The 16,130-nt window shown below is 45.8% G+C and overlaps 1 protein-coding gene across 2 annotated transcripts; it reads right to left on the bottom strand.

Moving 5' to 3' along the window:
• Positions 1-5,187: 5,187 nt before the first annotated feature.
• psmd4.L (proteasome 26S subunit ubiquitin receptor, non-ATPase 4 L homeolog) lies at positions 5,188-13,969 on the bottom strand. 2 transcript variants are annotated; one of them, XM_018231570.2, is made up of 10 exons: positions 13,821-13,969; positions 9,129-9,269; positions 8,058-8,172; positions 7,839-7,925; positions 7,616-7,684; positions 6,624-6,839; positions 6,434-6,542; positions 5,938-6,069; positions 5,726-5,793; positions 5,188-5,473 (listed from the first exon to the last, which is right to left on the bottom strand). In XM_018231570.2, exons 1-10 carry the CDS (start codon positions 13,844-13,846, stop codon positions 5,303-5,305), a joined length of 1,134 nt encoding a protein of 377 aa, XP_018087059.1. In that variant the 5' UTR covers positions 13,847-13,969; the 3' UTR covers positions 5,188-5,302. The 2 variants fall into 2 exon arrangements, with proteins under 2 accessions (XP_018087059.1, XP_041429776.1); XM_041573842.1 differs by lacking the exon at positions 13,821-13,969 and adding an exon at positions 10,589-10,721.
• Between the last annotated feature and the right edge of the window lie 2,161 nt (positions 13,970-16,130).

The following is a 16,130-nucleotide window of genomic DNA, read 5'->3' as shown; positions in this document are numbered from 1 at the left end:
ACTCATTATATTAAGAAATCTCAATGGACTGATCATTTGTTATTATTGGAAACTGATGAGAATGTAAGCTCACTGGGTCAGGGACTGATGGGAATGTGATAGGGACCTTAAATTGTAAACTCACTGGGGCAGGAACTGATGGGAATGTGATAGGGACCTTAGATTGTAAACTCACTCGGTCAGGGATTGATGGGAATGTGATAGGGACCTTAGATTGTAAGCTCACTGGGTCAGGGATTGATGGGAATGTGATAGGGAACTTAAGATTGTAAATTCATTGGCACAGGGACTGATGGGAACATGATAGGGACCTTAGATTGTAAGCTCACTCGGTCAGGGATTGATGGGAATGTGATAGGGACCTTAGATTGTAAACTCACTGGGTCAGGGACTGATGGGAATGTGATAGGGACCTTAGATTGTAAGCTCACTGGGTCAGGGATTGATGGGAATGTGATAGGGACATATAAAGGTACTGAGAGATTCAGCCAGACGCAGTACTTGCTGCTTGAATGTCTTTATTACCACAACATGTTTCGGGCGGTATCAAGTGTTATAAACATACAAGTGAAGACAGTGTATTTATACATTAGTGTGAACACTAGGGGGGTAGTGCACCAATCCCTTAAAGTCAATTAAGTCCATTAGATCCAGTGGGAGTGGGTAAAAAAGATGAAGTGGGCGTTTCACTCAATTGAATTAAAATTCCTGGTACTGCCAATTTCTTGGCCTGCCTTTAGTTCACACCTGAAAATAAGCATTATTTCATTTAAATGGCTGCACTGCATTAGTCCATTTATATTTCAAAAACTTTTTTATATATACCACATACCATATTTATCAATTTCAATTTATTACAATTGCCCATCTTACCATTATGTAGTTTTCTAGTATTCTTTAGATAATAATCTAGTGTTTCAATTAAGGGCAATTTTGGTATCTGTAAAGTGAAACACAAAGGATACATTAGTTACATTGTGGAACTTAAAGGAACAGTAACGTCAAAAAATAAAAGTGTTTTAAAGTAATGAAAATATAATGCAGTGTTGCCCTGCACTGGTAAAACTGCTGTGTTTGCTTCATAAACTCTACTATAGTTTATATAAACAAGCTGCTGTGTAGCCATGGGGGCAGCCATTCAAGCACAGGATACACAGTAGATAACAGATAAGTACTACTATAGTTTATATAAACAAGCTGCTGTGTAGCCATGGGGCAGCCATTCAAGCACAGGATACACAGTAGATAACAGATAAGTACTACTATAGTTTATATAAACAAGCTGCTGTGTAGCCATGGGGGCAGCCATTCAAAGGAGAAAAGGCTCAGGTTACACAGCAGATAGTAGATAAGCTCTGTCTGTGTAATGATGTTATCTGTTATCCATTAGTTAACCTGTGCCATATAGCCGTTTTTCAATTTCTGCCATTGCTCCACAGCAGCTTGTTTATATAAACTATAGTAGTGTTTCTGAAGCAAACAGACCAGTTTTAACAGTGCAGGGCAATACTACATGATATTTTCATTACTTTAAAACACTTACATTTTTTGGTGTTACTGTTCCTTTAACAGTTTTTCTCTACAATGTTGCATTACAATCCACGTTGCAAACAAACAATGTAGACCCTCTTTCTGTTACAAATAACATTTTACATTCCAACTGTCATTCATGCCTAGTGCTTGTAAGGTATCTCGTTTTTTAATCCCGAATCCTTCTTTTTGTGATAAAAATTGTCTCACATTTCCTCCCCTTTGAGGGGGTTGTCTAACCTCTAGGACCATCCATTTCAACTGCGTTTGGTTATGGTTTGCCTTATTCAAATGTCTTCATACGGTGGTATCTGTATAGGAGCCTTGTTTAAAGTTACGGATATTTCCTCTGTGTTCCTTAATCCTTCTTTTAATGCTCCTACTTGTTTGTCCAACATATCCTTGGCCACATGGACATTTTAAAAGGTAAATAACATTGTCTGTATCGCATGTTGCATAATGATTTATTTTTATGGGGGTCCCCTGTGTCGGATGTCTCACTATTTCTCCCTTAAAGGGCATGTAAAGTGTAAAATAGAATAAGGCTAGAAAGGCTGTATTTTGTATACTAAACATAAACATGAACTTACTGCAGCACAAGCCGAAATCAAACAAATAATTGATGCTTTCAAAGTTGGCCACAGGGGTTCACCATCTTGTAACTTTGTTTAACATCCTTGCAAGACTAAGACTGTGCACATGCTCAGTGTGGTCTGGGCTGCTTAAACAAAGCTACTTGAAATCTGCATGGCTGGGAAGTAAGGCGGGGGCTCCCCCTGCTGTACATAAGTATGATTGTTTCCCTGCTCAGCAGTTAGGGGCCGTCTGACAATTCCTATCCACAGCAGTAAATGAAGGGAGAATTTCACTGCATACAGTCCGGTTTCTTATAAAAACGGTACACGTTTTTTAATTGAAGTATATTGGAGATACGTTTCTTTTTCATTAAAGAAACTAAAAATGGGATTTTATTTTTTTGCCTTTACATGCCCTTTAATAATTGATGAACAACATATACATCCCATACATGGAAAGGTTCCTTTCTTGGGTTCCCCTAAAAACCTTTTTGTTCCTGGGCGTTTTGGAGGGTACACTTCAGCTGGACATAATATGTCTCTTATGGTTTTTCCTTTGGTATAGCTAAATAGTGGGGATGTGGGTATTTCTTGTTTCAATATTTTGTCCTGCAACAGTAGTGGCCAATATTTGGAAACAATCCCTTTGATTTGTTTACTTTGTTTACAATATTGGCTCACCATTGGTTTTTAGGGGAACCCAAGAAAGGAACCTTTCCATGTATGGGATGTATATGTTGTTCATCAATTATTAAGGGAGAAATAGTGAGACATCCGACACAGGGGACCCCCATAAAAATAAATCATTATGCAACATGCGATACAGACAATGTTATTTACCTTTTAAAATGTCCATGTGGCCAAGGATATGTTGGACAAACAAGTAGGAGCATTAAAAGAAGGATTAAGGAACACAGAGGAAATATCCGTAACTTTAAACAAGGCTCCTATACAGATACCACCGTATGAAGACATTTGAATAAGGCAAACCATAACCAAACGCAGTTGAAATGGATGGTCCTAGAGGTTAGACAACCCCCTCAAAGGGGAGGAAATGTGAGACAATTTTTATCACAAAAAGAAGGATTCGGGATTAAAAAACGAGATACCTTACAAGCACTAGGCATGAATGACAGTTGGAATGTAATATGTTATTTGTAACAGAAAGAGGGTCTACATTGTTTGTTTGCAACGTGGATTGTAATACAACATTGTAGAGAAAAACTGTTAAAGGAACAGTAACACCAAAAAATGTAAGTGTTTTAAAGTAATGAAAATATCATGTAGTATTGCCCTGCACTGTTAAAACTGGTCTGTTTGCTTCAGAAACACTACTATAGTTTATATAAACAAGCTGCTGTGGAGCAATGGCAGAAATTGAAAAACGACTATATGGCACAGGATAACTAATGGATAACAGATAACATCATTACACAGACAGAGCTTATCTACTATCTGCTGTGTAACCTGAGCCTTTTCTCCTTTGAATGGCTGCCCCCATTGCTACACAGCAGCTTGTTTATATAAACTATAGTAGTACTTATCTGTTATCTACTGTGTATCCTGTGCTTGAATGGCTGCCCCCATGGCTACACAGCAGCTTGTTTATATAAACTATAGTAGTACTTATCTGTTATCTACTGTGTATCCTGTGCTTGAATGGCTGCCCCCATGGCTACACAGCAGCTTGTTTATATAAACTATAGTAGTACTTTATCTGTTATCTACTGTGTATCCTGTGCTTGAATGGCTGCCCCCATGGCTACACAGCAGCTTGTTTCTATAAACTATAAGTAGTACTTATCTGTTATCTACTGTGTATCCTGTGCTTGAATGGCTGCCCCATGGCTACACAGCAGCTTGTTTATATAAACTATAGTAGTACTTATCTGTTATCTACTGTGTATCCTGTGCTTGAATGGCTGCCCCCATTGCTACACAGCAGCTTGTTTATATAAACTATAGTAGTACTTATCTGTTATCTACTGTGTATCCTGTGCTTGAATGGCTGCCCCCATTGCTACACAGCAGCTTGTTTATATAAACTATAGTAGAGTTTATGAAGCAAACACAGCAGTTTTACCAGTGCAGGGCAACACTGCATTATATTTTCATTACTTTAAAACACTTTTATTTTTTGACGTTACTGTTCCTTTAAGTTCCACAATGTAACTAATGTATCCTTTGTGTTTCACTTTACAGATACCAAAACTCCCCTTAATTGAAACACTAGATTATTATCTAAAGAATACTAGAAAACTACATAATGGTAAGATGGGCAATTGTAATAAATTGAAATTGATAAATATGGTATGTGGTATATATAAAAAAGTTTTTGAAATATAAATGGACTAATGCAGTGCAGCCATTTAAATGAAATAATGCTTATTTTCAGGTGTGAACTAAAGGCAGGCCAAGAAATTGGCAGTACCAGGAATTTTAATTCAATTGAGTGAAACGCCCACTTCAGCTTTTTTACCCACTCCCACTGGATCTAATGGACTTAATTGACTTTAAGGGATTGGTGCACTACCCCCCTAGTGTTCACACTAATGTATAAATACACTGTCTTCACTTGTATGTTTATAACACTTGATACCGCCCGAAACATGTTGTGGTAATAAAGACATTCAAGCAGCAAGTACTGCGTCTGGCTGAATCTCTCAGTTCCTTTATATGTTTGACTAAGTTTCCTACACCAGGTGGAGGTGTAATACTGAGATTGAAAGAGCCTATGAATTTAACCCTCCAAGCGCAGTCATTCCTATTGTGTGGTAATGTGATAGGGACCTTAAGATTGTAAGCTCACTGAGACAGGGACGATGAGAATGCAATAGGGAACTTTGATTGTAAGCTCAGTGGGGCAGGGATTGATGGGAATGTGATAGGGTTGTTAGATTGCAAGCTCACTGGGGCAGGGGCTGATGGGAAGGGAATGATGTACAATCTCTATTTACATTGCAATACAAATAAAGGAACAAAACAAATCACTGGCTGCTGCCCCTAGTGGTCAATCTAAGCATTACACAAATGGTAGCCTGACAATAAAACTCGCTCCTATTGGCTCACACACACACACAGCTCAGAGCAACAGCAAGATATTTATTATGTAACTAGAATTGCAAATAGATAGCCCCACCCACAATCCCCCCCCCCAGTCTGTCAGAGTGCGAGGCAAGTGGCAGCTCCTGCGCCCGTCATTTCTTCTCCTCTTCCTTCTTGTCCTTCTTGTTGTCCTTAGAGGCCTGGGAAGCCAGGGACCCCATAGCATTGCGAATGGCTTCATTATTGGGGTCCACTCCGGGCAGGTTCTCTAGGACACTCTGTAAGAACTCGGGATCCTGCATCACGTCATAATCATCTTCATCCTGCAGCAAAGGGAATAGGGGGATGGTAAAGGGGGAGGAGTCTGATGTTACCCTTATGTGCAGGGGTGGGACAGGTCACAAGGCACCCCCACACACAGATATATAGGGGCACCCCCACACACAGATACAGGGGCACCCCCACACACAGATATATAGGGGCACCCCCACACACAGATACAGGGGCACCCCCACACAGATATACCTCCCCCAGGAGGAGAGAGAATGAAACCTGAATAGAAGAGAAAGACTCACCTTTGTGGGTTCTGAGGTGTCCATTACAGCACTGCTGTCCAGCTCCCCGGCCTCCACTGGGCCAAACTCTGCAGCGAGAGAGGAATAAATAAATAAATATAATGAGCCCCGGGTCCTTCCCCAGGTTGTACTGTCAATAGCCAAAGCTAATAATGAAAGAAACCCCAAAACATCTTTTAACCCTAGATGTGCAACCCCCAGGCTCCACTCACCTGCCCCCTGTAGGGACATCTGCATGGCGTATGCAATCTGCTCATCCTCCGTCATGCTGCTGAAATCTGGGAGCCCACTGCGCGTGCCCTCCTGCTGCCCAATGGTCATCTTCAGCAGCGCCTCATCCGAATCTGCAGAGGAAAAGCCACATGTTCTGTGGTCACAGGTGATGGGAGGGGCAAAGATGTGGCTATTTTGTGTTGGACGGGGCAGGGAAGTGACTGTTCTGTATTGGGAGGGGCATGGGGAGTGGCCAGTCTGTGGGGGAAAGGACATGGGAGTAGATGTTCTGTATTGGGTGTGGCCAGTCAGTGGGGGGAGGGGCATAGGGAATGCCACTCTGTGGGGGGCAGGGCATGGGAGTGGCTGTTCTGTATTGGGAGGGGTATGGGTAGTGGCCAGTCTGTGGGGGGAGGGGCATGGGAGAGGCTGTTCTGCAGGTGGAGGAACACGAGATTTGGGGATTGCACCCCCAGTCACTAGCAGATTCCTTACCATCCCCAGTAGTGGAAGTGATTCCGGCTTCTGCAGCTGAAGCAGCGGCTGCTCTCCTGGCCTCCTCCTCCTGCCGCTGCCTCTGCTCCTCCATAGACACACGCAGAGCCTGTGAGGAATGGACACATTATCAGAGGGATCTGGGCTGCTGCACAGGATATTGGACGCCCAGAACAGGAAGTGCACTCACCAGGGCCAGCTCCGGGTCAGCGCTGGGATCCACCCCAAACTCAAAGTCACTGGCTCCCAGTCCCAGCATTGCCCCTCCCTCTCCCGCCAGGATTGGAGAACTGATGAGGGCGTCGGCCAGGCTGGGCCCAGGAGGGACAGTGACCAAGTGGGAGCCAGTGCCGTCCTTTCCATTCAGGGTGTTGATAAATGCCGTCAGCTTCTCCGTGTTACTCTCCTGGGAGGGGACAAACATTGCGACTCTTAGCAATTGACAACCTGTGCCCCACTCTCCTATACAGCCCCCACTCTCCTATACAGCCCCCACTCTCCTATACAGCCCCACTCTCCTATACAGCCCCACTCTCCTATATCGCCCCCACTCTCCTATACAGCCCCCACTCTCCTATACAGCCCCCACTCTCCTACAGCCCCACTCTCCTATACAGCCCCCACTCTCCTATATCGCCCCACTCTCCTATACAGCCCCCACTCTCCTATACAGCCCCCACTCTCCTATATCGCCCCCACTCTCCTATACAGCCCCACTCTCCTATACAGCCCCACTCTCCTATATCGCCCCCACTCTCCTATATCGCCCCACTCTCTCTATATCGCCCCCACTCTCCTATACAGCCCCACTCTCCTATACAGCCCCCACTCTCCTATACAGCCCCCACGCTCCTATATCGCCCCCACTCTCCTATACAGCCCCACTCTCCTATACAGCCCCACTCTCCTATACAGCCCCACTCTCCTATACAGCCCCCACTCTCCTATACAGCCCCACTCTCCTATACAGCCCCACTCTCCTATATCGCCCCACCTCCTATACAGCCCCCACTCTCCTATACAGCCCCACTCTCCTATACAGCCCCACTCTCCTATATCGCCCCCACGCTCCTATATCGCCCCCACTCTCCTATACAGCCCCACTCTCCTATACAGCCCCCACTCTCCTATATAGCGCCCACCCTAATCTCACCATCCAACCCCTAATAAGAAAGGACTCACCTCTTCTCCAAAATTGATGATATCGACGCTCACCTTCTCTTTCTTCAAACGCTTTGCCAGTTTCACCAACTGGGAGCAAAGGGGTTAATTAGTATATTCCTCTCATGCAAGGGACACCCCCATACTGCCTGGCTGTCACTCACTGTCATTCAACCTGCTCCCTGGTTTCTAGGATAAGAGCAACCCTAGCAACCAGGTAAAGACAGTGCAGGCCGATACTCACATCCTTTTCATTGTCCTCCACTGGACTTCCAACAAAGGCGATTATCCGCATCTTGTGGTTCTTGCCCTGGCGGTGCTTCAGTGCCAGCTGTATGGGTGACAGAGCTCCATATAAGCCATACAGACTACAGCTCCCACAATTCTTAGCTAAACTCTCTAGTACAAAAACAAACCAATGGCTTTCAGTTGGCAGATAGAGGTAAAGAACTGCCCCACTTACATGCGCAACACGGATTCCAGTGCAGAAAGTGATCCTGCCAATGGGCTGCACCGCGTGGAGTTTGGAAAGGATTCGCCCAGTGTCTGGAGTGAGTGTGGTGAGAACCTCACAGTTACTGTGGGAGAGAGAGGGAGCCAGTCAGAGACAAATCTGCTCCTGTTACCTATCCCCCTACATGCAGCCGTAACCCCCCTACATGCCGCTGTACCCCCCTGCATGCAGCCGTACCCCCTACATGCAGCCGTACAACCCTACATGCAGCCGTACCCCCCTGCATGCAGCCGTACCCCCTGCATGCAGCCGTACCCCCTGCATGCAGCCGTACCCCCTGCATGCAGCCGTACCCCCTGCATGCAGCCGTACCCCCCGCATGCAGGCCGTACCCCCCGCATGCAGCCGTACCCCCGCATGCCGCCGTACCCCCGCATGCCGCCGTACCCCCCTGCATGCAGCCGTACAACCCTTACATGCAGCCGTACCCCCCTACATGCAGCGTACCCCCCTACATGCAGCCGTACCCCCCCTACATGCAGCCGTACCCCCCTACATGCAGCCGTACCCACCCTACAATGCAGCCGTACCCCCTACATGCAGCCGTACCCCCCTACATGTAGCCGTACCCCCCCATATAGTCCCCAGTACACAGACTTCCCCTGCTGCAGCACTGTGATTGGCTGCTGAAAAGGTCCCCTTATAGGTCACGGGAAAGCCCTGCTTTACAATTAGCACCAATGTGAAGTGAGGAGCCAGTGAAGAGAACAGGTCAGATGGAAGGCAGTTCCCTTGTAATGATGTAGTGACGGAACAGGAACTCCCATGGGGAAGTTATATTGGGTGCACAGGGGGAATTGGTGTGAAACCTGTGTCTGGTGTTAAAGAGCTTCTTCTGATGAAGCCCATCTGAGTTCCAATTACATCACAACAGTTCAAACCCCCACAGCTCCAGGAATGGAAAATAGTCCAGCCCAAGTGACCCCCAAGCAGACTTTTAGGGCTCCTCCTACCCTAAGGGCTGTCCTAAAGGCTCTTCATAACTAGACAGAGAGCCCCCCACAAGCCCACCTCACTTACTTTGCCAGTGTGATGAGCCCCACATTATTTTCAGGGTTACTGCGAGTCTTGGAGTGACAAACAATGTTCACTGCGTCCTGCTGCGCCTGAAGTCTCGTTGGCAGGAAGTCCCCATTTCTCATATATTCACTATTATCCACACTGTAAAGAAACAGCACCTTCTTATGAGATCAGCAGCTCAGAGCTGGCCAATGGAGTCAAGCAAATAATCGGCCTCTCAGAGCCAAGAGCCCAAAGACTCACTGGCTGTTTCCTCCCCGTTGTCTATCAAGTCTCTCTATTCTCCTCAGGCTTTCTTCTCTCAGTCTCTCTCTATTCTCCTCAGACTTTCTTCTCTCAGTCTCTCTCTATTCTCCTCAGACTTTCCTCTTCTCGGTCTCTCTCTATTCTCCTCAGACTTTCTTCTCTCAGTCTCTCTCTATTCTCCTCAGACTTTCTTCTCTCAGTCTCTCTCTATTCTCCTCAGACTTTCTTCTCTCAGTCTCTCTCTATTCTCCTCAGACTTTCTTCTCTCAGTCTCTCTCTATTCTCCTCGACTTTTCTTCTCTCAGTCTCTCTCTATTCTCCTCAGACTTTCTTCTCTCAGTCTCTCTCTATTCTCCTCAGACTTTCTTCTCTCAGTCTCTCTCTATTCTCCTCAGACTTTCCTCTTCTCAGTCTCTCTCTATTCTCCTCAGACTTTCTTCTCTCAGTCTCTCTCTATTCTCCTCAGACTTTCTTCTCTCAGTCTCTCTCTATTCTCCTCAGACTTTCTTCTCTCAGTCTCTCTCTATTCTCCTCAGACTTTCCTCTGCCCAGTCTCTCTCTCTATTCTCCTCAGACTTTCCTCTTCTTAGCCTCTCTCTATTCTCCTCAGACTTTCCTCTTCTCAGTCTCTCTCTATTCTCCTCAGACTTTCCTCTTCTCAGTCTCTCTCTATTCTCGTCAGACTTTCTTCTCCCCAGTCTCTCTCTATTCTCGTCAGACTTTCCTCTTCTCAGTCTCTCTCTATTCTCCTCAGACTTTCTTCTCTCAGTCTCTCTCTATTCTCCTCAGACTTTCTTCTCTCAGTCTCTCTCTATTCTCCTCAGACTTTACTCTTCTCAGTCTCTCTCTATTCTCCTCAGACTTTCTTCTCTCAGTCTCTCTCTATTCTCCTCAGACTTTCCTCTTCTCAGTCTCTCTCTATTCTCCTCAGACTTTCTTCTCTCAGTCTCTCTCTATTCTCCTCAGACTTTCCTCTTCTCAGTCTCTCTCTATTCTCCTCAGACTTTCCTCTCCCCAGTGTCTCTCTATTCTCCTCAGACTTTCCTCTTCTCAGTCTCTCTCTATTCTCTTTGTGTCGGTACCCGGCATGACTCATTGAGTCCCAGGCTACGTATCGCAGCTCAGTCCGGCCGAGCCCCAGCACTATCCGCCTCCCAAAATCCTATGGGCCTTCTATCTGTCCCCACATTGCACCCGCGGGCCCCGGCACCCACCAGACCATAGTACTTTCCAGCCCCATTTTTCCTGTAGTCACTACTCTTCTCGGTATCTCTCTATTCTCCTCAGACTTTCCTCTTCTCAGTCTCTCTCTATTCTCCTCAGACTTTCCTCTGCCCAGTCTCTCTCTATTCTCCTCAGATTTTCCTCTGCCCAGTCTCTCTCTATTCTCCTCAGACTTTCTTCTCTCAGTCTCTCTCTATTCTCCTCAGACTTTCCTCTTCTCAGTCTCTCTCTATTCTCCTCAGACTTTCCTCTTCTCAGTCTCTCTCTATTCTCCTCAGACTTTCTTCTCTCAGTCTCTCTCTATTCTCCTCAGACTTTCTTCTCTCAGTCTCTCTCTATTCTCCTCAGACTTTCTTCTCTCTCTATTCTCCTCAGACTTTCTTCTCTCAGTCTCTCTCTATTCTCCTCAGACTTTCCTCTTCTCAGTCTCTCTCTATTCTCCTCAGACTTTCTTCTCTCAGTCTCTCTCTATTCTCCTCAGACTTTCTTCTCTCAGTCTCTCTCTATTCTCCTCAGACTTTCCTCTTCTCAGTCTCTCTCTATTCTCCTCAGATTTTCTTCTCTCAGTCTCTCTCTATTCTCCTCAGACTTTCTTCTCTCAGTCTCTCTCTATTCTCCTCAGACTTTCTTCTCTCAGTCTCTCTCTATTCTCCTCAGATTTTCTTCTCTCAGTCTCTCTCTATTCTCCTCAGACTTTCTTCTCTCAGTCTCTCTCTATTCTCCTCAGACTTTCCTCTTCTCAGTCTCTCTCTATTCTCCTCAGACTTTCCTCTTCTCAGTCTCTCTCTATTCTCCTCAGACTTTCTTCTCTCAGTCTCTCTCTATTCTCCTCAGACTTTCTTCTCTCAGTCTCTCTCTATTCTCCTCAGACTTTCTTCTCTCAGTCTCTCTCTATTCTCCTCAGACTTTCTTCTCTCAGTCTCTCTCTATTTCCTCAGATTTCTTTCTCTCAGTCTCTCTCTATTCTCCTCAGACTTTCTTCTCTCAGTCTCTCTCTATTCTCCTCAGACTTTCTTCTCTCAGTCTCTCTCTATTCTCCTCAGATTTTCTTCTCTCAGTCTCTCTCTATTCTCCTCAGACTTTCTTCTCTCAGTCTCTCTCTATTCTCCTCAGACTTTCTTCTCTCAGTCTCTCTCTATTCTCCTCAGACTTTCTTCTCTCAGTCTCTCTCTATTCTCCTCAGACTTTCTTCTCTCAGTCTCTCTCTATTCTCCTCAGACTTTCCTCTTCTCAGTCTCTCTCTATTCTCCTCAGACTTTCTTCTCTCAGTCTCTCTCTATTCTCCTCAGACTTTCTTCTCTCAGTCTCTCTCTATTCTCCTCAGACTTTCTTCTCTCAGTCTCTCTCTATTCTCCTCAGACTTTCTTCTCTCAGTCTCTCTCTATTCTCCTCAGACTTTCTTCTCTCAGTCTCTCTCTATTCTCCTCAGACTTTCTTCTCTCAGTCTCTCTCTATTCTCCTCAGATTTCTTCTCTCAGTCTCTCTCTATTCTCCTCAGACTTTCTTCTCTCAGTCTCTCTCTATTCTCCTCAGACTTTCTTCTCTCAGTCTCTCTCTATTCTCCTCAGATTTTCTTCTCTCAGTCTCTCTCTATTCTCCTCAGACTTTCTTCTCTCTAGTCTCTCTCTATTCTCCTCAGACTTTCCTCTCTCAGTCTCTCTTATTCTCCTCAGACTTTCTTCTCTCAGTCTCTCTCTATTCTCCTCAGACTTTCTTCTCTCAGTCTCTCTCTATTCTCCTCAGACTTTCCTCTCTCAGTCTCTCTCTATTCTCCTCAGACTTTCTTCTTCTCAGTCTCTCTCTATTCTCCTCAGACTTTCTTCTCTCAGTCTCTCTCTATTCTCCTCAGACTTTCTTCTCTCAGTCTCTCTCTATTCTCCTCAGACTTTCTTCTCTCAGTCTCTCTCTATTCTCCTCAGACTTTCTTCTCTCAGTCTCTCTCTATTCTCCTCAGACTTTCTTCTCTCAGTCTCTCTCTATTCTCCTCAGACTTTCTTCTCTCAGTCTCTCTCTATTCTCCTCAGACTTTCTTCTCTCAGTCTCTCTCTATTCTCCTCAGACTTTCTTCTCTCAGTCTCTCTCTATTCTCCTCAGACTTTCTTCTCTCAGTCTCTCTCTATTCTCCTCAGACTTTCCTCTTCTCAGTCTCTCTCTATTCTCCTCAGACTTTCTTCTCTCAGTCTCTCTCTATTCTCCACAGACTTTCTTCTCTCAGTCTCTCTCTATTCTCCTCAGACTTTCCTCTTCTCAGTGTCTCTCTATTCTCCTCAGACTTTCTTCTCTCAGTCTCTCTCTATTCTCCTCAGACTTTCTTCTCTCAGTGTCTCTCTATTCTCCTCAGACTTTCTTCTCTCAGTCTCTCTCTATTCTCCTCAGACTTTCTTCTCTCAGTCTCTCTCTATTCTCCTCAGACTTTCTTCTCTCAGTCTCTCTCTATTCTCCTCAGATTTTCTTCTCTCAGTCTCTCTCTATTCTCCTCAGACTTTCTTCTCTCAGTCTCTCTCTATTCTCCTCAGACTTTCTTCTCTCAGTCTCTCTCTATTCTCCTCAGACTTTCTTCTCTCAGTCTCTCTCTATTCTCCTCAGACTTTCTTCTCTCAGTCTCTCTCTATTCTCCTCAGACTTTCTTCTCTCAGTCTCTCTCTATTCTCCTCAGACTTTCTTCTCTCAGTCTCTCTCTATTCTCCTCAGACTTTCCTCTTCTCAGTCTCTCTCTATTCTCCTCAGACTTTCCTCTTCTCAGTGTCTCTCTATTCTCCTCAGACTTTCTTCTCTCAGTCTCTCTCTATTCTCCTCAGACTTTCTTCTCTCAGTCTCTCTCTATTCTCCTCAGACTTTCCTCTTCTCAGTGTCTCTCTATTCTCCTCAGACTTTCCTCTTCTCAGTGTCTCTCTATTCTCCTCAGACTTTCTTCTCTCAGTCTCTCTCTATTCTCCTCAGATTTTCTTCTCTCAGTCTCTCTCTATTCTCCTCAGACTTTCTTCTCTCAGTCTCTCTCTATTCTCCTCAGACTTTCCTCTTCTCAGTGTTTCTCTATTCTCCTCAGACTTTACTCTTCTCGGTCTCTCTCTATTCTCTTTGTGTCGGTACCCGGCATGACTCATTGATTCCCAGGCTACGTATCGCAGCTCAGTCCGGCCGAGCCCCAGCACTATCCGCCTCCCAAAATCCTATGGGCCTTCTATCTGTCCCCACATTGCACCCGCGGGCCCCGGCACTCACCAGACCATAGTACTTTCCAGCCCCATTTTTCCTGTAGTCACTACGGGTCGCTGCTAGTTCCAATTTGCTATTAGGCCCGGGTGACGTCACGCTCACGTAACGTTCTGCCGCAGGGCACGTCGCTAACACGTGACAGTGGGCGGCTTCTTCAAGTGGCTGTATAAATAGAATGGGCGTGAGAGGAGCTGTGAGTGAGTCGGGGATCATGTGAGGAGAAGAGACATTACAGTCAGTGGCACAAGTTTCTCAGAATTATTAGTCGATTTTCTCGGGGAAGAAGGAAATACAGACGTTTATTCAGTCGGCTCAGCTTTTTATGTGGGAGACGGCTGGAATTTTTTGACACTAGGAGAAGTTTTTGTGATTAGAAATTCAGTTTTTTTTTTTGTTTTTTACCCAGAATTTTGAGAGGAGATTGGGTCAGTGCTATTGGGGGTGTAAGTCAGTGTGAGGGACATGAGTTGTTTATGTCTGGGGGAGTCACGTGACTGTAGAGCAGTGAATAGGGAACTAGTTGTACTGTCACGTGGCCTCGTGTAAGTGACACATTGTCTATCCTGCCTATTGTGTGTCTCCCACTATTGTGTGTCCCTAGTTGTGTGTGTCTCCCACTATTGTGTGTCCCTAGTTGTGTGTGTCTCCCACTATTGTGTGTCCCTAGTTGTGTGTGTCTCCCACTATTGTGTGTCCCTAGTTGTGTGTGTCTCCCACTATTGTGTGTCCCTAGTTGTGTGTGTCTCCCACTATTGTGTGTCCCTAGTTGTGTGTGTCTCCCACTATTGTGTGTCCCCCACTATTGTGTGTCCCTAGTTGTGTGTGTCTCCCACTATTGTGTGTCCCCCACTATTGTGTGTCCCTAGTTGTGTGTGTCTCCCACTATTGTGTGTCCCTAGTTGTGTGTGTCTCCCACTATTGTGTGTCCCCCACTATTGTGTGTCCCTAGTTGTGTGTGTCTCCCACTATTGTGTGTCCCTAGTTGTGTGTGTCTCCCACTATTGTGTGTCCCTAGTTGTGTGTGTCCCCCACTATTGTGTGTCCCTAGTTGTGTGTGTCTCCCACTATTGTGTGTCCCTAGTTGTGTGTGTGACTGTGGTGAAGTGAAGCTACAGGTGTGTCGCCCATAGGGATGTTTGTGTCTTTGGGTTGAGGTTGTGGCAGTGGGAGGTTAGTTTTCTGTTTGTCAGTAATGGGGGGTCGGTTGGGTCAATCTGGTGCCTCCATTCTCCAAGGCATATGTTTCATTTTGGTTACAGTGGTTTGAACCAGTTTGCTACATACATTAACACAGTCAGGGGGGTACCGGGCCTGAAGGGGGGCCTGGCAGTGCTGCACTTTTCAAAAGAGCCGGGCCCCCCTTAAAGGCGAGTGATAATCCCGGAGCGCTCCCGTCCATCCAGTCCCCAATGGCGCGCACTACCTCCCTCAGCGCTACACCCCGCCCCTTCCTGCTCTACATCCAGCTCATTGGCTGCACCGCCCACCTGGCAGCCGTCCCCATACCCCAGCCAGTAGTCTCGCCCCTTCCCTCGTGAGATATTAAAAAAGAAAAAAAACGTAGCTGGCGCACTGCACCATCTGCTGGACAACAGTCCCGGTGGGCCCCGGTCCAACCTTGTCCACCTGCTATTCCTCTTGCTCTTCCGCCTGTTCTTCCTCCTGCTGTTCCGCCTGTTCTTCCTCCTTCATTACATAGTTAAATTGGGTCGAAAAAAGACAAAGTCCATCAAGTCCAACCCCTCCAAATGAAAACCCAGCCCCATACACACACCCCTCCCTACTGTCACATAAATGATATATCCCCATATCTATACTAACTATAGAGTTTAGTATCACAATAGCCTTTGTATTATGTCTGTCCAAGAAATCATCCAAGTCCCTCTTATAGTCATTAACTGAATCATCACCCGGCAGTGCATTCCCCAACCTCACTGTCCTCACTGTGATGAACCCCCTACTCTGTTCCTTTAAATGAAACTTCTTTTCCTCTAGTCTGAAGGGGAGGCCTCTGGTACGTGATTCTCTTTATGGGTAAAAAGGTCCCCTGCTATTTGTCTATAATGTCCTCTAATGTACTTGTAAAGTCTAATCATGTCCCCTCACAAGCGCCTTTTTTCCCCCAGAGAAAACAACCCCAACCTTGTCAGTCTCCCCTCATAATTTAACTCTTCCCTCCCTCTAACCAGTTTAGTTGCACTTAGTCTCTGCACTCTCTCCAGCTCATTTATATCCCTCTTAAGGACTGGAGTCCAAAACTGCCCCCATACTCCAGATGAGGCCTCACCAGGGACCTATAAAGAGACACAATTATGT

This window comes from Xenopus laevis, chromosome 8L, assembly GCF_017654675.1.
Source record: "Xenopus laevis strain J_2021 chromosome 8L, Xenopus_laevis_v10.1, whole genome shotgun sequence".
Lineage (NCBI taxonomy): Eukaryota > Metazoa > Chordata > Amphibia > Anura > Pipidae > Xenopus > Xenopus laevis.
This window is presented reverse-complemented; position numbering and strand designations above follow the sequence as displayed.

Coding starts and splice junctions, on each gene's coding strand:
- psmd4.L (XM_018231570.2), bottom strand. CDS start 13,846: ATGGGGCTGGAAAGTACTATGGTCTG. Junction 8,173..9,128: donor GGGCTCATCACACTGGCAAA/GTAAGTGAGGTG, acceptor TCTCTCCCACAG/TAACTGTGAGGTTCTCACCA. Junction 6,840..7,615: donor TCATCAATTTTGGAGAAGAG/GTGAGTCCTTTC, acceptor GTCCCCTCCCAG/GAGAGTAACACGGAGAAGCT.